Below are 24,476 nucleotides of genomic sequence, written 5' to 3'. Positions count from 1 at the left end.
TAAATTAATAATATTTATTATTTTATATTTTTTTTAGTTTTTTAGAATTGTGTACATTATAGATTTATATTTTTGTAGAATCTTTACCATTTTTATTTTATAGGGCTACAGCCAGTTTGAGCATGGCTGAACATGTATCATTTGCATTATATTTATTTTTGTAGTATTATTATGTAGTAGTAATAGTGTTTGTGGCAGTAATAGTGTTATAAATTAAATAAATAGTAACAATTTCATTTTTCAGCCTGTACGTATTTCCTCCCCATTAGGGTGCTCATCCTGTGGTCTGTGTGGGTCCTAATGCCCCAGCATAGTGAAGGGGACTCTATACTGCTCAATGAGCGCCGTCTTTCGGATGACACATTAAACCGAGGTCATTAAAAATCCCAAGATGTCCTTCGAAAAAGAGTAGGAGTTTAACCCTGGCATCCTGGCCAAATCTGTCCACTGGCCATCATGGCCTCCTAATCATAATTGGCTTCACTCTGTCTCATCTCCTCCAATCATCTGGTCTGGTGTGTGGTCTGGCGCAATATGGCTGCCGTCACAACATCCAGGTGGATGCTGCCAGGGGCGGATTTAACCAATAAGCAAGGTAAGCAGCCGCTTAGGGCCCCTGGAAATCTGTGGGACCCCAAATAAATACCTAGATGATACCTATACATTGTAACATTGTTTTCTATCATATTTTGTACAATGAGGTCCTAACATTTTTTATTTGAACGTAATTATAATATCTGTGCGAATATGTCCCCCACCTTCAATCAAACCAAGTGAATAATTAGTTTTTAAAATTAAATAGTCTATTTATTATTTTAGTTGTAAATTCATGTTAAGAAAACAAATAATTTAAAAAGTTTGGCAAATGTGCTTTACATGTTATTATTATTTTGCATTAGGATAAAATGTAGATAAGGAGATCTAATGAATATTTTTTGCTAACAAAAGGTGCAGTTTAGAACTTTTGGTTGGAATTGCTTAGGGCCCACACTGGTGGTGGATGAGGAGATTCCACCCAAAAATACTTAAAGCACTTTGAGTGTGTAAATGTAAGGCATTATCATCATCATCATCATCATCATCATCATCTGTATTATTATTATTATTATTATTATATTATGGCCTTTTACGTGTATTTTTATTTTGTTTAAATATTAAATAGATTTTATTGTAATAATAAATGAGTATCATATATTCTTACATCTATAGCGTATATTCTATTTAACCCTGTATAATATAATCAATAACATTTAATGACTAATAATTAGCCAACTTAATTATCTTTTTCTATAATATACATTACACATAAAGCGTGGTAATTTTCTTTTCCTGGCGCGCAATTCACCTCTAAACGGCTAATTATCGTCATAATAAGGAGCTTTTGTTGGCGGGCAGGTTTCTAAATTAAGCCAATTTGTCCTCTGTGTCTATTTGCACCGTGTCTACATAAGAGGGCGCTATACATCCACACAGCCCACGGTAAATGCCGTAATCTGCTAAAACCCACCCTACCCTTCAACTTTCCCCCAGCGTGACCTCACACCTCAAACCCGCTGCAAGAGACAAGACGAAACCGGAGCGCACTGCCGTTATAATCAGCGAATCTCGCAGTGTGGCGGAGCTGCGAGAAAACACGCTGCTGCTCCAGTCCGCTGCGTGACGTCACCCCGGCGCGCTTCCATAGATGCGAGCGCGCGAGTACAGTGACAGCGCCTCGTCCACTGTACGAAACACTGTCTCAGGCTTGCTTTACCCGAGAAAACGGCAGAAGATCGCGGAATGTGACTTGGCAACATTCCGCTTTATTTGAGGCCGGTCGTCCGCCATGCATTCACAGGCTGCTTTACTTTAAGCCCACCGTTCCCATTATCAGCCAAGTGATCGCTGCCCTCCTGTGATCCGGGAATCACATTGGGAGCGTTAACATTTGTCTTAATTATTCCGCGAGTTTGTATCCCACTCTGACGGCTCGACTCTGACTTCAAGCTGAGGCTCAGTAACTGGATTTATTCGGTGGAACAATAGTCGACCGCTGCTGTCTGGATATTAAATTGTAGCTACTCTTGGATTATTGTCTCAGCATCATGAGCACGAGTGGTGAGTAAATTCTTGCCATTGTTTCTTTTCGGTAATCACAAAGATGAATGAAATGCTAATGCAAATGTTTGAAGCAATAGAATTCGTATGATAAAATAAACTTTATAATGACCTTGTGAAATAAGAGCAATTTGTCTCATTCTGCTGTCATATATTGAAGCGTTTGACCTCTTGCTCCTGACCTATCCAAAAAACGTTGTTTCTGCTGAATAATTGAGGTAAAGTTGGTTTCATATTCACACATTCGCACTTTATCCCTAATAATATTATTTCACAGATTCTTTGTAAATTGTAAATAGTGACATTTCCAATCACTAAAGCACAGGATTGTTCATAGTCAAGTAAATAGTGCTAATGTTGTGATTTCAGACTGAATGTTTAAAGCACCTTGGTAAACAATATACAGTAGAGTGGGTTTTCTCAAGTTGTTCCTGAACAAACGTGTGAACATAAAACCAACTTTACCTCAGTCACTCAATAGGGCATTTTAATGATTTGAATTCAGCTTTATTTCTATAGAGCTTTTTACCAAGTAGATTATGCCAAAGAAACTGAACACAAAGAACACAGAATAAAAAAGCTATAACAATTGTTGTATAATAAAAATAATTAGGTAATTTATAATATAATAAAATAATGTGTATAAATATTGTATTATAATAAAATAATAGATGGAGCGTCACGGTGGCGCAGTGGGTAGCACGATGACGGAAAGAAGATTGCTGGTTCGAGCCTTGGCTGGGCCAGTTGGCATTTCTGTGTGGAGTTTGCATGTTTTTCCCGTGTTCGTGTGGGTTTTCTCTGTGTGCTCCGGTTCACCACAAGTGTAAAGACATGTGGTGTATAGGTGAATTGGTTAAGCTAAATTGGCCGTAATGAATATGTGTGAATGCAAGAGTGTTTCCCAGTGTTGGGTTGCAAGTTAGCGGTTCATTACGCTGTGGCAACCCCTGATTATTAAAGGGAGTAAGCCGAAAAGAAAATCAATGAATAAATAAATGATAGATATAAATATGATTTTATTTTTGATTCATGCCATTATTATCATCACAAAGTTAAACGATTCTCATTTGCCCTGAATTTAAGTGTTTTTTATAAGTTTTTGACTTGTGTTGAATCTGACAGAAGCTGTATGTCAAAAAACTGCTTGACAACTTGGCTTTATCAGCAGATGCCCTTTCAGCCGCAACCCAGCACTGGGAAACACCCATACACACTCATTCACACACTCATAGCTTACTCAATTTACCTATCCCACATGTTTTTGAACTGTGGGGGAAACCCACGTGAACGTGGAGAACATGCAAACTCCACACAGAAATGTCATCTGACCCAGCTGAGGCTTGAATCAGCGACCTTCTTGCTCTTAGTTGACCACGCAACCCACTGCACCACCGTGTCGCCTATGCCATTTATGCAAACTAAATGTCTCATGATACAACTTAGAAGAGCATATTCTGTTTACCGGTGTGTCCAGTTTAATGTCAGTCAGATACGCTTGGTTGCATTCGTTCTGCTCTTATCGAATCATATCAGTGAGATCATTATTACTGATTTCATGCTGTGGAAATCTGTCAGATGAGGAGATGTTTACCAACAGAGAATGAAAGATCATGAAGGAGCTGTTCCACTTTGAGCCTTGTGCTTCAGTCAGCTGATGCTGCAAGGGCATGACTGCTGCATCTTATAATGATCCCTTTATGGAAAAAAATTTGAGACTTAAGAACATAGCCATTGGGCTGTTTTTCTGTATGTCATGCCTACTTGGCAAATGCCTTGCTGTTCTGTGATTTAGAAATGGTTTGCATTCTTGCAGCAAGCTGCTAAATTGCATTCTCAGCTGATGAGCGGATGGACAAGCTTTGCCCACATGTCCCACTCTCTAAACTAATCCCTCTACTATTTTTCCTCTTAGTTCAGGACACACGGCTCTCGGCACCAGCTCACTCTGATAAAACAATGTCACATCAGCCAATTGAGCTTGCTTTATTCACTCTTTCAAAGCATTTTGCTTGTCAGCTGGGGATGGGGCTGCCACCAGCACGCTACCGTATGGAGAGCAAGTGTTTTCAGCTGCAGACAGATGGCAAGCGAATGAGTGCAGTGGCCGGGTTGTGTCTCATGGCAAAGGCAAAAAAAAAAAAAAGACTGGAGAGCTACCAGCAAATGAACCCGCATGCATGATCCACAAGAGACCTGGAGTGTTTTGTTGAACATGCACTTGAAGATCATGACATACAGTAATCACACTTTTTTACTCTAGAAATCTGCAAGGCAGGATTGCCCATCTGACACCAAGTCTCAAACTTACCTAACAACCCGACACATGGCATTTGAATGCACAATAGCGTGTTGTACACTACATTGGGCATGTTAGCCTTGAGCGAGTGAAAATACAGAGCAATTACACAGAGGTCACTTGGTCTCTCTTCATTAGCTGCTCCCTAGATTTCTTATGGTCAACTGCCATTATCAACTGCACTCTATTTTTTGCACCACTGAGGGAACAGGCAAACAAGCAAGTAGTGGAACGCTCTCTCAGTCTTTTTTTTTCAGTCCTTGTGCTTTGTGTCTGTCTTTTTTTTCCTCTATTGATCCTCTTGCCTTCAGCAGAGTGAATTTCAAAGGTTTCAGTGCCTTAACAATACTAGTAAATACTACAGTAGATATAGGAAAAGAAGAATGGGGTGCATATAAACCTACTATAGGTGCTGAAACATCAGCCAATGAATGTGTGACTGTCTAGATAGAATGAGGTTCCTGAAGTTGTCCTACTCTGCTCTTCCTGTGTCAGCATTCATGACTCAGCATCCCTTACATCAATCACATGCACACATACACAGAAGTGCCTCCGTCACCACTGACCTGTCATGCTAGGCATTTGAGAGCAATGAGGTGGAACCCAGTTTGGCTGCAGTGTTCAGATCTTGTCAACACTAATTTCCACACAACTGTTATCTGTAACAGTGGCACACTTATTTTTGCCTTTATTTGTCTTTAAAATAACTGCACTTTTTATGTGATCTTAATTGAGTTTGTGGCTATAAAATGATCGTGAGTCAATATCAGAAACAAACAAAGCAATTTAATTAACTGTCATGATCTTGGCATATAGAGTTAGTTTATTGTTTGTTATGTATGCGCAAAAGAACATTTTGGATTAATTGACTGTCACTTTGACAAAGACTATTATCAATCTCCAAATATTGCTTTAGAAATTATATGCAGGAGTGATTTGAAAAAGTGGGACGCAGTGTAACATTTGTCTCATGAATATTAATTGACAAAATTAAATGACAAAGGTTCTTAATCGGTATCTACTTCTCCAAAACAAATACATTTAAAATAATTTCCTCAACCTCATGTCATTTCAAACTTGTTCATATAAACACATGAAATCAGAGTTATTAAACCCCGTTTGAATTATTTAATCTTCTTTTTAATGTTTCCCAAATTATGTTTAACGGAGCAAGAAAATTTTCACAGTATTTTCGATAATATTTTTTCTTCTAGAGAAAGTCTTATTTGTTTTATTTCGGCTAGAATAAAATCAGTTTTTAATTTTTTTAAATCAATTTTTAGGTCATTAAAGGCCCCTTTAAGCTATATATTTTTTAACCTAGTTAAGCCTTTAAATGTCACTTTAGGCTTTGTAGAAGTGTCTTGAAAAATATCTAGTAAAATAATATTTACTGTCCAGTGTCCACATGACAAAGATAAAATAAACCAGTTATTATAAATGAGTTATTAAAACTAGTATGTTTAGAAATGTGTTGAAAAAATCTTCTCTCTGTTAAACAGAAATTGGAAAAAAAATAAACAGGGGGGAGGGATAATAATTCAGGGAGGTTAACAATTCTGACTTCAAGCTTTCAATGTATTTACGTTAAAAGTGACTATTCAAATAAAATGATGACACTTTATAAGATTATTAAAGAGAGGGAGTGGAAATAATAAATGTATTTGAATGTTAGTTCAATGAATCATCCCAATCAATCTAAAATGATTTTGTAAAAAATGCTGGGTTTCACATAATCGATTTGAGTTGGGACAACATGAAGAAATTAAATTAAATGAAATTAATTTTTTTTTTTACAAATTTAAGAGGGTTGAACATAAAACAGTTAAGTTGTCCATCTTGTGAAATTGAATTAACATCACAATGTATATCGCAGGATAAAAAATACTGCAATGTTAGATTTTTCCAATATCATGTAGTCCTAGTAGATATATTATATGAGAGATTTTCTTTGTTAATCAAACAAGTGCATCTAATTAGATTTATTGTTAGGGTTTTGTAAACCTTAATAAGAGTTAAAACATGATTGCTTTTTTATTTCTTGTTTGTAGTTTTAGTTATTGCACTGCCAAAATCTTTCTGCATTTTTCCCCCCAAGATTTTGCGAAGAAATATCAAATAATGTCGGCATTTTCCCTGCCTATAAATAAATATTTGTGTCTATTCGTAAGTACCGTATACCTAGTAACAAGTTCAACCCAAAACTTTTGAGGAGACAAGATCACTTATATCACTTATATTAAATATGGTGAAACAATTACATTTAAGGTTTTTAAGTCACAACAAATTCATCGGCGAACATGAGCTGAAGCATACTTGTTTGATGCACCAGAACACACCTGATTGGTCCATGTGGAAGCTCAAGAATGAACCTCATTAGTTCTTTTGTGCCAAGCAAGCATTGTAGAGCTTCTATAAAAAATTTAAATCAAGTAAAATTAGTTATCTGTACCATCATATTTCGTCAGAAAGTTTGGTTGGATTTCTTTTCTGATCTTTTTATGAAGAATATAAACATGAGCCCTTTTCTGGATGTACATTTCTTAGATTTCATTTTTTAAGCTCAAAATAATCCACCTAAAATGTTTTATGGGTTTGGAATGAAAAAAAAAACTTTACTGAATTTTCATTTTGGGGCGATCTAGACCTACTGTATAACATCACTGGAACCTTTTCATTAAACAAAGCTTTGCTAAAAAAAACTGGTTTACTGCCAGGTTGATAAAGGTATCTCTTTGGTCTTTTGATTATTCATTGCTTTTGTATGGTGGTCATAACAGTCATATTTTGTGTCTAGGGTGCTTTCACACCTGGAGAAATCAATTGTTTTGTTCTGAAACAGGCATTAAAATTGTTGCAGTGTTGCTTTTTGTAATTGGTGTGGTTCACAAAGTTTCTAAATATACCAAAAGAGCTAAAACGAAGTCACGTTCAAGGAAACTCTCCTCACGTTGGTCAGAGTTTTACGGTTTATTTTTCAGATCACTGCTCGGCTCTCATGCATTCTTATTTTAATTTATGACAATGAGCAATTAGACAATATTAGCAAAAAGCTGCACTTAAATTTTGAATGGTGACACCCACAGACACCATCACCAAGTATAAATCAGAGGTAAGACTTTGTTTTTGACCTTATTCTTCAATGCGGAAGTGCATAATAATAAACGGCAGAGAACGGTCAAACTACTCGCTCTATAAACAAGTGTTCATGATTATGCATAAGAAGTAGAACAATATAATAAGAAAATATCAGGTTGCAACATCAAGCAGCAGAACGAGCGGTTGTTAATGTCTAAAAATGAATGGAGGTTAATGAGGCCGGACGTTTTGAGCCAAAATGATTTAAATGGTTGTGCCTGTATTATGCACTTATGGAAGGAAGTATGTCCTAAATTATGTCAAGGAAATGTAAAGTAAAATATAATAACATTCACTGAAAAGTTTTTTATGTATTGGGAACCCAAAATGGTATTTCTTTGTAAAACAGTCCTTTGGAACCTTTATACTGTACTTAAGAGTATAGTATGCATACAGTAATACTCAGGTAAATTCATCTTTATTTTTTATAGCGCTTTTACAATGTAGATTGTGTCAAGGTAGCTTATAGATAAAGTTCTAGTAAATTAAAAGTGCTTCGGTTCAGTTCAGTTCAGTACTGGAAATGTCACAGGTGAAAACCAAAACATTGAACTCTATTGATGCACAGCCCCACTAGTACTATACGCAGTCTCACAGATGAAAGTTTACTGATAGTATTCAATCATTTGATTAAATTTTATTTTTTATATACTTGCATGAAACTTGTAGAATGAAGTAAAAGTAGATTCTTTTCAAGTAGAATGAATATTTTCCAAAAACTAGGGATGACAAGCTTAAAATTTACCCCGGTTATAATGGAGCCTCCGCTGATCAAATATCATGCTTTATGCCTCTGCCTTGATGTTCTGTAGCATCTATTTGCATAATGCATACGCTCTACCTGGGAGTTGATTTGATCTGAGCTAGTGTGTCAGCAGACGTAAACCCACTATGGCACCGTAAACACACTCTCATCCCATCTGGAGTGCAGTCCGGCACAGCGTCAGCACACATTTGTCATTCCTGTTGGCCAGCGTTATGATGTAGCAGCACTGGGAAATAAAGAGAAAAAAACGGCATTGTGATCAGGGTTGAATTTCCTACAAATCCTTCCTAAAGATTTAATTCTCCATGCATTTCCACTGGCTTACATATATACAGGGCAATATCTTTGATGTAGGACTGCGTGGATATGAAAGCAGTAGAAAGACTTAGTGCTACTTCACTAGAATATCTGCAAGGCATATATAATAGAAAGCAAGGAAAGAGTACTACTTGTAGCTTATAGATGTGGTAATTGTATAGTTGCGCCTTGCTATTATAGCAACAGAAAGAAATCTTGCTACTTAATTAGTCACTTATCTTTGACTAACAAATATTTGCATGCAAAGGAATAGTTCTAATCAGTGTTTCGGCACAATCTACATTATTACTCAGCGTTTTTATTTTTGAAACTGCTAAGGAGGGCAGAATCTGCGCTCCTCCGTGTTAACTGTCTTCTCTGTAGTATCCAGATTATTTTCAGAGAGATTTTGCCAGACTCTTTTAGTGGGCCAAGCTCAAGAATGTTTGGTTTCTTGTGTCCTAGTACTGTCTTCCAGTCCAGTGAGCAATGCTAACATCCAACTGACTGATATTCAAAAGTAAATGTTTGCAGTCTGGTTTCTTAAAGGCCATTGTGTGTTAAATAATCTGATAAATCCTCTTGTGTAGAAGCCATCAGGTTTGATGATTCTCTGAGTGACACACATCAGATGACCCTGACCTAACACATTTTTCTGAACTTAGTTGAATTCCCAAATTATTAGTAACGCTGAGAGCAGATCGAAGGCCGGAGCGAGTCCTTGAGGCCCTCGGACCTCATTCTGTCTGACCTTGGGTTTGGCTTATTTGAGCGATCATTTGTCTGACAGGGTCAGTTGAGCTCCTGTCGGTTCAGCGGTGCTGGCTGGACTGTAGCAATAGTCATATATCAAATTTGGTCAGCTTCTCCAGAGGCCCACGTACTACAAACAGGTTTTTGAACACTCAAAACCTTTCTCCCAACCCCCACTTTTCTCAAGCAGGTTCCAGCAGGAACGTCAAAAGATTTTGATGCTATTTTTAAGCCTATAAAAGAGAAATGATTGCTTGTCAAATATAGGCTAACTCAATTATGGTTCAGAATTAAATTACTAATCAATTCTCGTTTCATCACATTCATTCATTTTCTTTTTGGCTTAGTCCCTTTATTAATCTGAGGTCAGCACAGAAGAATGAACCGCCAACTTGTCCAGCATATGTTTTAAGCAGCGGATGCCCTTCCAGCTGCAACCCATGACCAGGAAACATCCATTCACACTTATTTACACACATACACTATAAACAATTTAGCCTACCTAACTCACCTATACCACATGTCTTTGGACTTGTGGGGGAAACCGGAGCACCCAAAGGAAACCCACAAGAACACAGGGAGAACATGCAAACTCCACACAGAAACGCCAATTGATTAAGCCGAGGGTCAAACCAGCGACCTTTTTGCTGTGTGGCGAACGTGCGCCACTATGCAGCCCCTCGTTACATCACAATACATTTCATTTTATTGTTAATTAATTATGTTATATCAATTATTTAATTGATAATATATTAATTATATTATTATTTAATTAATGAATTACTTAATTTTTTTTTTACTTTGGTATTAACAAAAAAAAACTCCTTAAATTCAATTATACCACTATAGTTATATTAATTTCTTTTTTGTATCTACCTTCTTTTCTAAATTAATTTTCCCACCTTTTTTTAAATTTTCAGTATTTTATTATATTTTATTTTATTATTTTTTTAATGAATGGCATAATGGCATCACACAGTTTCTGTAGATTTGTGGGCTGCATGTCCATAATGTGAATCTCCTGTTCAAGCACATTCCAAAGGTGCTCTATTGGATTGAGATCTGGTGACTGTGGAGGTAATTTAAGAACAGTTTGCGCTTTATGACATGGTGCAATATCCTGCTGCAAGTAGCCATCAGAAGATGGGTACACTGTGGCCAGGGGTGGACATGGTCAGCAACAATACTTAGGTACTAATGGACCCAAAGTGTGCCGAGAATATATCCCCTACACCATTTCACCACCACCACCATGCATTTATGTTGTTGATGCCAAATTATCAGCCGACCATCCGATTGTCGCAGCAGAAATCGAGGCTCATCAGACCGGTCAACGTTTTTCCAATCTTCTATTGTCCAATTTTGATGAGCCTGTGCATTGTAGCCTCAGTTTCCTGTTCTTAGCTGACCTGAGTGACACCCAGTGTGGTCGTCTGCTACTGTAGCCCATCTGCCTCTAGGTTGGACATGTTGTGCATTCAAAGATGCTCTTCTGCATACCTCGTTTGTAATGAGTGGTTATTTGAGTTATTGTTGCCTTTCCATCAGCTCAAACCAGTGTGGCCGTTCTCCTCTTACCTCTGGCATCAACAATACATTTGTGCCCACAGAACTGCCGCTCCCTGGATCTTTTCTCTTTTTCGGACCATTTTCTTTAATCCCTAGAGAAGGTTGTGCGTGAAAATCCCAGCAGAGGAGCAGTTTCTGAAATACTTAGACCAGCCTGTCTGGCTCCAACAACCATGCCACGTTCAAAGCCCCTTAAATCACCTTTCTTCCCCATTCTGATGCTCTACAGCAGATCATCTTGACCATGTCTACTTGCCTAAATGCATTAAGTTGCTGCCATGTGATTGGCTGGTAGACATTTGCAATAACGAACAGTTAGACAGGTGTACCTAATAAAGTGGCTGGTAAGTGTATGTTGTACAGTACTTGTATGACAATACTTTTCCTCACAGAAAAGTGCAAATGCAGATCTGAGATGTCCTCATATAGCCAGAAGACAAACACCATGTTAGTCAAAATATTAAACTAAATGCAGTTAAATATAAACAATTCTATATTATTGTAGATAACATGCTGAATCAGACAAAGCCATATATCACATTAGCATCCCAAAGCTTAATTTGTATGTATCAACATCCACACATTTATATGTTTGTTATTTGAAGTAAACCAATCCACATTTCTCTAGTGCAGAATTATTCTTATCACAAGTAAGTGTTCTGCCTAATAAGGATACGGGAGTGTTACTTAGCCATTAATTCCAGCACTGGATTTAAAGGTCTTCACCCAGTGCTCATTACTATGAAGGATAAGTGGACTCTGTCTGGCCAAGGTCTTGTTTACACCTCTCTTCTGCCTGGCTATGGAGGAATAGAGATCAGCCTTGTCACCTCCACTCTTCCACAATCCTGTGTGACTGTAATCCTCCGCTGCGAGCAGAAATAGCTGCGGCCCCTTAGGTCCTGTGGTTATCACCTTACACCTTTAGCCGGATGTTACTGGCCATTTGCTATATATTGCAACATTAGTGTTTTAAAGCTAATGCTGTAGTCCTCTGAATCTACCTTGTTCATCTTTATAAGTGAGCTAAATCTTTTCTCTGCACAAACCAAGAGGAATATGTGGCTACATATGTTTAAGCCATTGAAATGATTAGAAAACTCAGAGTGACCTATTTTGGGATTTGGAGATCTTGTTGTTTGTATTTGAACTGTGAAAAGCGTGAAGTCGATATTAATAATAGACAGGCCTTTTTAGAACTTGAATTCATTTGTAGATTTTAGCATTCATTATAGCAGTACTTTTCACTAAAGCAAGAATGAAAGGGACTGGAAAGGGAATAAAAGGGAATCCTGTTTCTATCATGGGATAAAGAAAAGAAAAAATGTGCCTTTTTATCTTTGGTTTTTATTTTATTTTCTCACCATTTTAAGTTTATATCTGACATTCTGTTTGTTGGATGTAATTGTAAGTTTATGACTTAAACTGGTGACAAAGGTGAGAAATTTTTTTCTGAGGAAAAAGTCAGAATTGCAAGCTGTAAACTCAGAATTGGCAACTATGGATGCAATGATTCTATATTTTGATTGAACGTTTATAGTCTGAGGAATAATCATAGTTTCATAGTTATCACATTTATTATGCATTCATTGATTTCAAAACAAACACCAGTAGTTTAGTAAATCACATGAAAGCTCCTTATATTTTTAAGTTTTAATGCTGCTCAGTAACCAATTAATATAGCACAAAATGATAATAATAATAAAAAACTAACAATAGTTCATTTCTCTTTGGACTTAAAATTAAGTGAAAAACGTTTTTTGCCATTTAAACTCATTCAGCATTTGTTTTACGCAGCGGATGTCCTACCGGCTGCAACCCATCATTCATTCATTCATTTTCTTGTCAGCTTAGTCCCTTTATTAATCCGGGGTCGCCACAGCGCAATGAACCGCCAACTTATCCGGCACGTTTTTACGCAGCGGAGGCCGTTCCAGCCGCAACCCATCTCTGGGAAACATCCACACACACATTCACATACACACACACTCATACACTACAAACAATTTAGCCTACCCAATTCACCTGTACCGCATGTCTGGACTGTAGGGGAAACCTGGGCACCCGGAGGAAACCCACGCGAATGCAGGGAGAACATGCAAACTCCACACAGAAACGCCAACTGAGCCGAGGTTCGAACCAGCGACCCAGCGACCTTTTACTGTGAGGAGACAGCACTACCTACAGCGTCACTGCTTCGCCACCCATCATAGGGAAACTTTAATATGTTATTAAATAAATGTTGTTTATTTATTTATTTATTTATTTATTTATTTATTTATTTATTTATTTATTTATTTATTTATCTCTTTCCTTCAGCTTATTTCCTGCTTTGAGGCGTCGCTAAATGAACTGCAAATTTCTTTTATTTGTTCGTTAGTTTATTCATTCATTCATTCTATAACAGAAATATGACTCCATAGGTATTTAATGTAGAAGCCATTAAAAACTTCAATCCAGCATATCCTCCCCTGATCTCTGTGCATGTGGTAAGGCAGGGATTACACAACCTGTTTACACCCCCCTGCAGGCGTCACTCACAGGTGGGCTTCCAGCACAGTGACAGTCACCCATAAGTGACAGATGAATGATGCCTGAAAGACATATTGTCTTTTAACGGCATGTAGTTTATTCTCTTTTGAGCTGTCACCTCTGTTTATTTGTCTTTTATTGTATGTGAAAGCTTATGGGGAGCTCACAGTCTTTGAGGTACAAAGAAACAGCAAAGCTTTAGGGGAAACACATTACCATAAATGCTCCTGGTTTTGTGATATTGCAAAACATCTCATATTTGCTCATGTGTGGCTGTTATCTGCTTTTAACAGAGTCACGATTATTCTGCGCTCTACGCTGACAAAAGAACGTAGGCCACACACACACACACACACACAGACTTCACAACAGCACTGGAAGTCGGCCAGAAATCGGCTCGCTCTGCCAAAGAAATAAGTGCTTACAATATTACCAGTGTGAGATTGAGCCACTGGAGGAGGAATAACAGCATTAATGGATCATTGTTCTTCAGCTGCGGATGAGGAAAAGTCAATGAAACTCTCTATTCTGATAGACTGATGATATGCGGAGTGATCTTTGTGAATAAGAGATTGTCTGTTTGAGTGTAAATGCTCTTTTTAACCCTCTGGTGCTTTATTAGTTTATGCTATGTGGTTGTCACACAGATATTTGGTTTGCATTTTGTAATCTGTTGCAAACCTGAAAAAGAATGTATGTGTTTATACAGTACTGTGTATTTTAACCATATTTAGAGTTTCTTTGTTTTTCTTTAATGACTGGAACCTTTGTATTAGGGCTGTGCAATTAATCGAAATTGAATCGCAATCGCAATTTAAAACATTGAATATAGCTAATCGCAAGCGACTGCGATATGAAATATATGTTATTTAACTTCCCCCACCCAGAGCAAATGCGTGTCTGCTGTGTGTGAAGTCTTACGCCCCATTCACACAGGGCTTCAGCATCAACGCTTGACTGAAGGCGTGTCTGAAGTTGGGGTTGAAGCGATCATCATAGCAGCATCAGCCAATGAAATTCAGTCAGCAATAGGCCACTGTCTAGGTGGTGTATTTGCATATAGCGATTTGACTGGCTGACGCTTCCTTCGTTGCTTGAAAAATTGAGCTAGTCCCAACTTCTGCAGAGAGCAAAGTTTCTGAATCGGTGACGACAGATCCACAATGCAGTTCGACAATGCCTGATGTCACCCATTCAAAGTGAATGGGAAGCGTTGACTCTGAAGCCTAGTGTGAATGGGGCGTTACTAGCCAATTGAGTGAGCACACTTTCGTTCTACCTAATTAGAATTGCACAAGTAAACTATGCGAAACATTCAAACAAGCGTGAGTGAGTGGGATGATGATATCTACCGCTTCAGGAGCATTATTAGATGAATTAATATCAAAGAAAAACAGCATGTCGATAAAAAAGAGGATATCTTGGTTTCCAAGTCACAGACACCAAACAAAACCAGGTAATTTTTTAAGAACCTTCTCAGAATTGTTGCCACACCACGAGAAAATACAAAAACTAGCACCTAAAAAAGCATCACAGGTGGCTTTATGAGGAGTGTCTTGCTAAAAGTCAGCTAAAAGTAGTGCCAGTGACACTCAATCTAGTAGCAAGCAACAGCAAAGTATAATTTCAGTGTTGTTTGCTAATATAAATTGATATCTTTTCAGTTTCTTTTTTTTAAAATTACAGCTCACTGCAATTTAACTGTAAGAAGCTACGATACAGATTATTGAGCTGAAGCTTGACTACAAAATTAAATCGCAAATCAAAATCGCAAAATCTGCTAAAATAAAATTGCAATTAGAAATTTCCCCAAATCGCACAGCCCTACTCTGTATGACGGTACTGGGATCAGTAAAAATATATATTTTATTTTAAAAAATGGTTTAAATCGCAACACTCACAAAAACCCACCAGATTGCAAAGATATTTTCGCCAGATTACAAAAAAACAACAACAGCAAATTACTTCATACAATTATGAGGAACAAACTGTCATACCTAAAAAAAAAAAAAAAAAAAAAAAAAAGAGAGCATTAAATTTTTTTTTACAACATTAAAGGGCATCTATGATGAAAATAAACTTTTGTAAGTTGCTTGGACAGAACTGTGTGTGTCCACAGTCATATTGGAGTGAAATAAATCCAACAAGTCTCTTTTTTAAATTTTCCTGATGTTAAAATAGGACCCAAATCTCAGGGATTTTGAGGCACACTGCAACAGGAGTGCAGTTTTCCCCGCCCCCCGAATTGATTGACAGGTGCCTTATTTCTATGTATACAAATGTCCACAGAACATTTTTTGCAAATAAAATGGGATTAAAATATTTGTTCCAGCTCGCTGCAATTTTTACAAATTTAAAATGTTTGAAAACAGGGCATGTTTGTAATAAAGACAGTAAAATAGCTATGTAATTCTTAACTGCCATAATCACCACGGCCGCATAGTGTCAGTAAATGCACATATATATCCGGCTGCGACAGATGAACAGCACAGTGACAGACATGAAAGAAGCAGATCTCACATAATGTTTGTCAGAAATACTACAGTAAAGACTTTGCCAATTATTTTTTTATGTACTGTATTTGTTGTGGAATCAAACAAATGTCACAGACAATGTTGTTACAAAGTTATTACACGCACAAACACACATACACAGCGAACATACAAACACACAGCGTGCGCTTTAAATTTTTTTTAACTTTCCACTGTTTTTGCACGGCAAATGTGACAGGTTACACTTTAATATCTACTACTGTATAGATGTCTGTTATGTTAATGTACAAAATAAACCTGATTTAATGTCCACACACCGGGATTAAAGAGTCTTCTTTTATAATTGTACTGACATGCGGCAGTGATGAAAAAGTAAAGATAGTAAAATTGCTGTTATTCATTACAAACATGCGTCATTTTTAAAACGTTTTAAACTTGTAAAACTCATTCTTGATCACTTTTGATGATGATTGATGATCACACCGAGCTGAACATATCATGTCCTGACTTGTATGGAGCTAATAATATGCCAAAATTAAATTAAATTTCATGATCTGAATTTCTGGTTTTGAATTTTAGGATATTGTATTTGATGCTCTGAATTTCTTCACCTTGAAAACTTGAAATTGTATTTTAACAAACTGGATATCTGCAGTCTACGAATTCAGAACACAAAAAATCCAAAGTTTGAATCCAAAGTTTTTTATACGTCTATAAAAAATTTAGCCTTAAAAAAAGTTTTCTTAAATTTCAGATGCTCAATATTCAAGTTAAGAAATTCAAATTCAAATTTTTTTAACAGGATATAAAAATTCAGATTGATTAAATTACAATTGTCAGTAATTTAAATTAACACAATTCAAATTTTGATTGTTTTGGCATATTATTAGCTCCATAGTATTGTTGATATGATTATATGCGTTACTATGGTGACATAATAATACATGGCTGTCAATCAATTTGGTGGGCGGGGAAACCCCACTTCTTCAACATGTCGAGATGGCCCTGAAAATGGTAGGCATTTGGATCCTATTTTAACGTCAGGAAATTTAAAGAGACATATTGTGTTTATAGCACTCTAATATAACTGTGGACACACTAAACATACACATAGTTCTGTCCAAACAACTTACAAAAGACGATTTTCATCATGTGCCCTTTAATAAAATGTTTAAGTTGCAATCTTCATAAAATCCATTTTCCATTTTCCATTCATAACTGATTATATTATGATTCCTAATTGCATTTTAGGTGATTTTAGTTACTCTTGTTATCTTTTAACTTTTGTTATTCATTTATTTTACCAAATTAGTCATGATTTGAATATTTTTAACTATTTATTGGTTTTAATACATCCCTTATTCAGGTTGTGATGAGGGCACGTCTATAATCATGATTTATTGTTGAAAAATAAGCTAATTTCCTGCACGACTTAATCTGATCACTATCACTTCCCAGCCCGAAACACATTGTGCTCACTGATTTCATTTGTCTTTTCCAACGTGCACACAAAACCCTCATTAAAACCTACTTCCCAGTGTGCGTTACCAGGCCAGACACTTTTTTATGACTTGTTTCTGGCTGTCGCCTGGCTCTATTTTGTCTGAGAGCAGTGGGAACATGGAGCTGATGAATCTGATCTCAGTTCTGCCCTGCTGCCAGCATTGTATCTGAAACAATGGAGATCAGGGTAGCGCATGTGCCCTTGCTGTTTTCGACATTTTCCCTCAGTTAAATCCGTTTAGACTAAAGTGAGAACAACACTTGCTACAGTGATTGCACAGTAATTGATTTATGCACTGGCTGAGGGTTTGAATGACTGTTATGCATCTTTAATAGGAGGGCAATCAGTGCAAACCTTCAACCTTCAGTGTAGACAAAGAAAGAGAGAGAGAGCAAAAGAAATTATTTAAGTAACCCTCAGGCAGATTATAATGACAAACACAGAGCATTGTAGTACTGGTAGTGCAGATATAGCGTAGAATGCATTTTTGGCTTCAAGAATGCATCTCATTTGTCTTAACACTCTGTACTCAATAAATATATAAATGTCTGTTTGATGCACTATTTAAAGGTCTTCAGAAGTGCTGATGTGTGAAGTGTATGTGATGTAATTTTTGCTGAAACATGAAGTGGATTAATAATTACCTCAAGTTCAAATCAACACTGTTTTGGCTATAACATGTAATGTATTATTTTCTTATAAGTGAGCCTGGACCATGAAACCAATTGTTTTAAATTTGAGATTTATACATCACCTTACAATTTACATAATGAACTTTTTATATTTATATTTGTATATTTAAAATATTCAAATCTGGAATTTGAGGGTTAACAAAAACCAAAATACTGAGTCATTGTTTTTTAATCTGTCTGAATGAAGTGCTTAGAAATGCAGATTACAGGGCTCAACCATAAGACTGCCCGAAGGCCTGGAGCCAGCATGAGAGACACTAGGGACAGTATCAAGATCGCTACTGGCCCGATCGGTTTAATTTCTAGAGTTTAATTTGCCTGTGACTATTTGTCAATTGTGTGCAAATAAAAAAATCGAGAAACAGTTTGTGCTTTTAAGTCTTTAAATGCAACCTTCTCTGTGATGTTGTAAACACCGTATTGCTTTTCAGTTTCTCTTATCTGATTGGATGTTGTGAGCATGTTTTATTTTTTAACCTGGTTACAACCAGTACAGCAAAGGGACGGCAACATGGCAGGAACATCAAATAATGAAGCTAAAAGAAAATGTCTGTTTCTAACGTCTTAGTAGAAGACATTTATGTGGGTAAAACACGACAAGTGTTTTGCACAGTTTGCTGTCAGTTTGGCAAGTCAGTCACCTTTTGTTTTACAATAAATTACCTGCACATTTTCCATACTGCTTGTTTGCATAACACTTTGAATTTTGCTCAATATACATTTTATTAATTTTTTTAATTATTTGAATTCTAGATTTACACACATTTTTGACACATTATTTAAAATATGTGGCTAAGAAATAGCTATTAACTTTTTTTTGGTGGGGCAAGTGCAAATATTAGCAGGGCAAGTAAAAATATGAACCACTTGCTCGATTGAGCTAGTAGAAAAATATCCTTAGTGTTAAACCCTGAATTACTAATCAAACATTGGGTTTGATATATTTAAAGTAGAACAATTATAAGTAACATATATATTCATGGAACATGAACTTTACTTAAAGGGTCACGAAACACCAAAACACATTTTTTGACCTGTTGACAGTCGTATATGTGTCCCACACTGCTAAAAACACTATCAGGGCACCTATATTTCACTAAAAAGTGTAAATTGGTTGTTTTTGCATTATTTCAAGCAAATTCGTACTTGTACCTGTTTGAAACGAATTTTTGAAGCTGCGTCACGGTCATGACATAATAGCGTTGTATTCCAGCGTGCAGACTGGGCGTCTGTGCCAGAGTGAGTCTTATTACGTCTTACAGTGTGTTGCATTAATGCATGAGTAAGGCTTGGTTCAAACCAATCAGCGCGCTCTATTGTGCAACTTCATTAATATTCATTAGTGTCACCGTGTTTACGCCACAGAGACGCCACGTTGTGTTGGCAAAACAAGCGTGAAGTGTTGCTTTTATAGTTTGCTGCCATTAAGTTACGTTTTCATTTTCTCTCTGTGAGAGCTCAGCTGGATCACGTGTGGATTAACAGTGTACGCGACGCTCGACAACAATAACTTACGTGTCTAGGGAGGAACATTGTTTACCTGAGAGCTGTTCTCATCTGCAAACGCTGAAATCCGGATTCGCTTGTAACGTTAGTCTCCTCTTCATAAAGACGCTGCTCTAGTTGCTGGTGATTGTCCTGTCTCTACAGATTTGGTAAGTGAGCGACCAGTGCTCTTTGTTTATTCAGTTTGTTCGTATCGAATTAAGTTAACTATTGCACTGAGTGCAAACATAGCACCGCATTTTGTGACCAGAATAACACACGCGACTTTCTGACGCTACCTGCCGTGTGCATCTAAGTTTCCGGGAAATGCGGAGTTTTTTTTTTCTCTCATTCGCCGTGCGGTATCAAACATTGCATGAAAAATACACGCTTAGAGCAGATCCTCGAATCAAATATCGCGTTTGTCGCGAGGGGCATGAATGAATTCCCTGAAAGAGCCAAACTGCAGTTAAAGTCCAACATTTAATAATTTGGCAAATAATTCGACTACAGATGTCCATGTAGGTTAAACACCATCACTTTCTCATGTGTGTGTATTTTGACTGAAACTCGCGCGTGCCCAAATAGACACTCCCACACCATCCCACTTTAGTTCCTTAGCTGGACACGCCCACTTTTCTGACTTTTTCCAAAGTAGAGGTGTGAAAACACCCTGCTGAAACGAGGGGGTTTCATGGCCCTTTAATATTCTCTAATGATTTCTGGAGAAAAAATTAACATTTTGACCTATTCAGTGTATTTTTTTGGCTATTGCCATACCCGTGCAAAATAAGACCAGACAGGAATATATTATGGGATATATTATGGCCCCAGCCAAATCACCCTGCAGCCCAAGACTGGTTACTCACTGAAGCTAAGCAGGGCTGAGCCAGGTCAGTACCTTGATGGGAGACCACATGGGAAAACTAGGTTGCTCTTGGAAGTTGTGTGAGGCCAGTAGGGGGCATTCAAATGAGATGTTAAGCTGAGGTCCTGGTTCCCTGTGGTCTTTAAAAATTCCAATCATCTGCATCCACCAAATTGGTCTGTATCTTTGTCTTTGCACTGGCGCTGTTGCCCTAATGGCTGCCGTTGCATCCGAGTGGATGCTGCACACTGATGATGGAGTGGGGAGACCCCCTCATGATTGTGTAGCGCTTTGGATGTATGGCCACATTAGATGCGTTATATATAATAAAAAAATTCAAATTACAAAATTATATAAAGGAGGAGTCAGACAGGTATACTGCAGATTCCATATTCTTTAATGATTGAAAAATGGTTATTTATAAATATAGTTCTTTATAGTATTTTATTCATTATATTTTAATCATAATTTTACTATTTTTATGTGATTTTGTTATTTGATTTTATTTTATTAGGACTTTTAAAATTTCTTTCAAGCTCTCATTTAATTCCATTTAGGTCATTTTAGGGGGGGGTGACCTACAACAAAACATCTGCAAGCAGAAATTTTCTTCTTTCTTTGCTTTGTTTCGCAAGTTTCTTGCTAAATTTAACAAAGTTTAATCTTGATAAAGTTTCAAGTTTTTCCTGCAGTATTTGCATTTTATTGTTATTTCAACTTTATTTTTGTATTTTAGTGTTAAAATATGCTAGCAACATGGTTAATTGTGTTAGCAAATTGCTAAAACATGCAATCCTTATCTGTTTATTTTTGTTAACAATAACAGTGCTAATTCAGCTACAGTCATTAGAAATCCATAAAAAATTAAAAATATAATTTCAGCCGATAAAGTCCTGATATATTGTGTTTTCCCCTGTCTTCTAGTTTTCAGTACCTAATTCCTTTTTGTCTGTTTCCCAGTAGTACCCTATCAGCAAAGCTCGTGCAGCAATGAACGGAGCTCTGGACCAATCCACTGCTTTCGCTGCCGGGAGCTGTGTAAAGGAGAGGTAGTACGAGTGCAACATGTCCACTTCCACATCAAATGCTTCACCTGCCAAGGTAAGAGCCCGTAATTGATGCACTGGAAAAGCTGGTGACCTCTAAAAGCCATCTTTTAATTATGGTAAAAGCTTGCTTACGGGCCTGGATTTGTTTCAGATGTACAGTTTCCAATAGATTCTTTTCGGTAATGGCTCTTCATTAAGAACTAAAGCAGAGCTCTCTGCCTCTGACCTAATAGCAGTTTGGCATCAGCGGTTAGAAGCAGTGGATTTGTGATTTAATGATGCTGGCTGTGCTCCTGGGGCTGTCTGAAGGAGGAACCTGTTGCATAATGATATCCTCTGGCATCACATTGTTAGCTCACAGCATTGTCCTCAGTTATCAGTGACATTAGTGACGGTAAGAAATTATGTAAAATTAGTGTGTAAAATAAATGTCAAAATCATGTGACCAGGTATCCTCACCTTTAGATTGTGTTAAATTAAAAATATGCAGATAAAACTCTTGAGAGATAGATTTAATTATGGTTTAATGAGTTTTTATTGGGGGTTTAAGGCAAGTGTGTAACACTTGTTAGGATTTTCATCATTCTACTCTAAAAGTGGTCACAGAGACTTAAGGCTGATTTATACTTCTGCGTCAAACGCCGGCGTATGCTACTGCGCTGACACATAGCCCTTCGCCGTGGTCGTCGGCGCCACTGACGTGCACCTCTCAAAAAAATGTAACTACACGTCGCAACAATGCGTAGCGCAAGCTTTGTGATTGGTCGGCTTGGTAGCATTGATGGTTCTGGGCAGGACCAAGAGCCGTGCGAATGGCGCAAGCCCAATGTAGCGATTGTTTACAAGTGTGGAGTCCCGTGAAGGAGCTCTGGATGGAAAGTTTTGTTTTGCGTTTACCTCATAGTTAAAGTTGTTGCACGTTCGCCGGTTCCTGCCTCAAAATGAGCGAGTTTGTGCCACTTGTACATACAGGAAGTGTTCAGGAAACGCAAAACAGCAGCGAAGAAACTCAACACAGAGGAACATTAACACTTCACTGCCAACTAGCGTTTCGGAAGTATTAATGCAGACCAACAGAGACAGCGCGCAGAAGTAAAAATGCACAGATACGCGCGTTGCATGCGCTGTGGGTTACGCCGGTCACTTGACGCAGAAGTATAAACCAGGCTTTAGAGGGATGGTAGTTTCCATCGCATCAACAATGTCACCAAGGCTTTAGTTGATCCTTCGTATAGTGTTGTTATATAGTCAGTGGTCGGTCATGAAAAACCTGCAAAAGGCCTGGAAACCCACAAAGTTTTGAAAAAAGTCATGGAAAACAGATCTGTATTCTTGAATATAGGTTAGTTGTGTTTACTTCTTTTCTGTCCTTGGCCAAATCACACACACTGCCATTATTAGTGCAGTGTACAATAAGCATTATCTAAATACATTTTACATAAATATAAATTGAAACTAAACAGATTGTTGCATGTTTTACGATATGCTGTGATAATTTGAACATGCATTTTTTTTTACCACGCATATGTAGACATTACATGAAACATTAGGTCATGAAAATTAATTTTGTACCATACGATCCCCGATTAACATCTGTGTTGATCCTAGAACATAATTTTTGCTGGAAAATGTAATTTATACTTATCCCTACCCCTGTCACGTTAGTGATCAAGAACAGGAACAAAAACGGTGTGGATCCAAGTGCAGATTTAATATAGTATAGTGCAGTAACAGTGACAAAAAAAGCAAAAATCCAAAGTACAAAAAAAAATAACAAAACAAACAAACCAGGAACTCAAACAGACTAAACTAAAACTAGACTTTGACAACTAGGATAACATGCAAAACTGGATACAAGATGACAAGATACAAGACTGGATTCAGGAAACACATAACACAAGGATGACAACAACCAACTGACAAACAGAGGATGAATGACTGAATGTATAGTCCAGGTAATCACGGAGAATGGAGACAGCTGTGGTTGTAAATCAGTGTAGATGAGAGACCGGGTGTGTGTGCGAAAGAATGTATGGAAATGTAGTTCTAAAGCCACTGTAGTCCGCTGGGGTTTGCTGGCGAACTACAGTGGCATCTGGTGGACAAACACAGTCATGACAACCCCGAAGCTCAACCATAACTGTAAATTATTCTCAAAAATAATGGTGAATAATTGTTGGATAACAATTATGTAGAAGGCATAAACCTAACCGTAATCCTAAACTTAACATTAGCTGTAAGCATATGCCTTTATTCTGATTGGATGATTGAAGTGTTGTTCCAGGGTCAGCATAGATGTTAATCCAGGAACATGTCCTGCTCGGTGAAATTGGGTTAGGGATATAAGCATGGGGTATAGTTTCCTAATGAATACTATAATTCACATTAAATTATGTAAACACATGGTATTTAGTCTAAAGAAGCATGGTAATTTTTAGCACTATATTCAGAAGTTAAAAAGTGAATAATTCTGTGATCCTGCACAAAAAAAGTCACATCAACAAATGTTTTTAGTAAATTATAGTTTGTTTAACTTATATTTTAACAAATATATAAGTAAATATATAAGTAAAATAAAATATTTTTGGCCAATTTGATTGTTGTAAATTAAGATGACTAGAAACATAAAAAAACCCAATAATAATACAGCTAGGGATGCTCAAAATAACCGATTCACCATTAACCGAGAGGGTGCATTTTTAAATGATTAATGGTGTCAGATAATGGTTAAAAATCGTATTATTATTATTTTTTTATTGGCTGCATAAATGTGTAACAGATATTTGTTAACTCATGGGATGGTAACAAATGCAACCACACGTGCCTACAGGCATATTTTGCCAAAGCAGCAAAATGATAGAAGAATAATGCTGATCACAGTTTGACACAGCAACCTTTTTTCCATTTGGAAAATTACAGTTATTAATAGTTCTAA

General features: G+C 37.1%; 1 protein-coding gene across 30 annotated transcripts in view; it reads left to right on the top strand.

Moving 5' to 3' along the window:
- Window positions 1-1,539: 1,539 nt before the first annotated feature.
- ablim3 (actin binding LIM protein family, member 3) overlaps window positions 1,540-24,476 on the top strand; it is a 131,816-nt gene continuing 108,879 nt past the window's right edge. For 19 of the 30 annotated variants that reach the window (XR_012389585.1, XR_012389581.1, XR_012389576.1 and 16 more), the window contains exons 1-2: window positions 1,540-2,097; window positions 21,456-21,593. Coding sequence is in view for 7 of the 30 variants with exons in the window: in XM_073921538.1 (XP_073777639.1) it covers window positions 2,085-2,097; window positions 21,456-21,593 (151 nt within the window). In the remaining 23 variants the exon portion in view is untranslated. Of the gene's footprint in view, window positions 2,098-21,452; window positions 21,594-24,476 lie in introns of all 30 variants that reach the window. The other 11 variants (XR_012389580.1, XR_012389579.1, XR_012389575.1 and 8 more) reach the window with 2 other exon arrangements.

Source organism: Danio rerio, chromosome 14, assembly GCF_049306965.1.
Source record: "Danio rerio strain Tuebingen ecotype United States chromosome 14, GRCz12tu, whole genome shotgun sequence".
NCBI lineage: Eukaryota > Metazoa > Chordata > Actinopteri > Cypriniformes > Danionidae > Danio > Danio rerio.
Note: the sequence above shows the minus strand (reverse complement) of the source record. Positions and strands in the feature narration are given on the sequence as shown.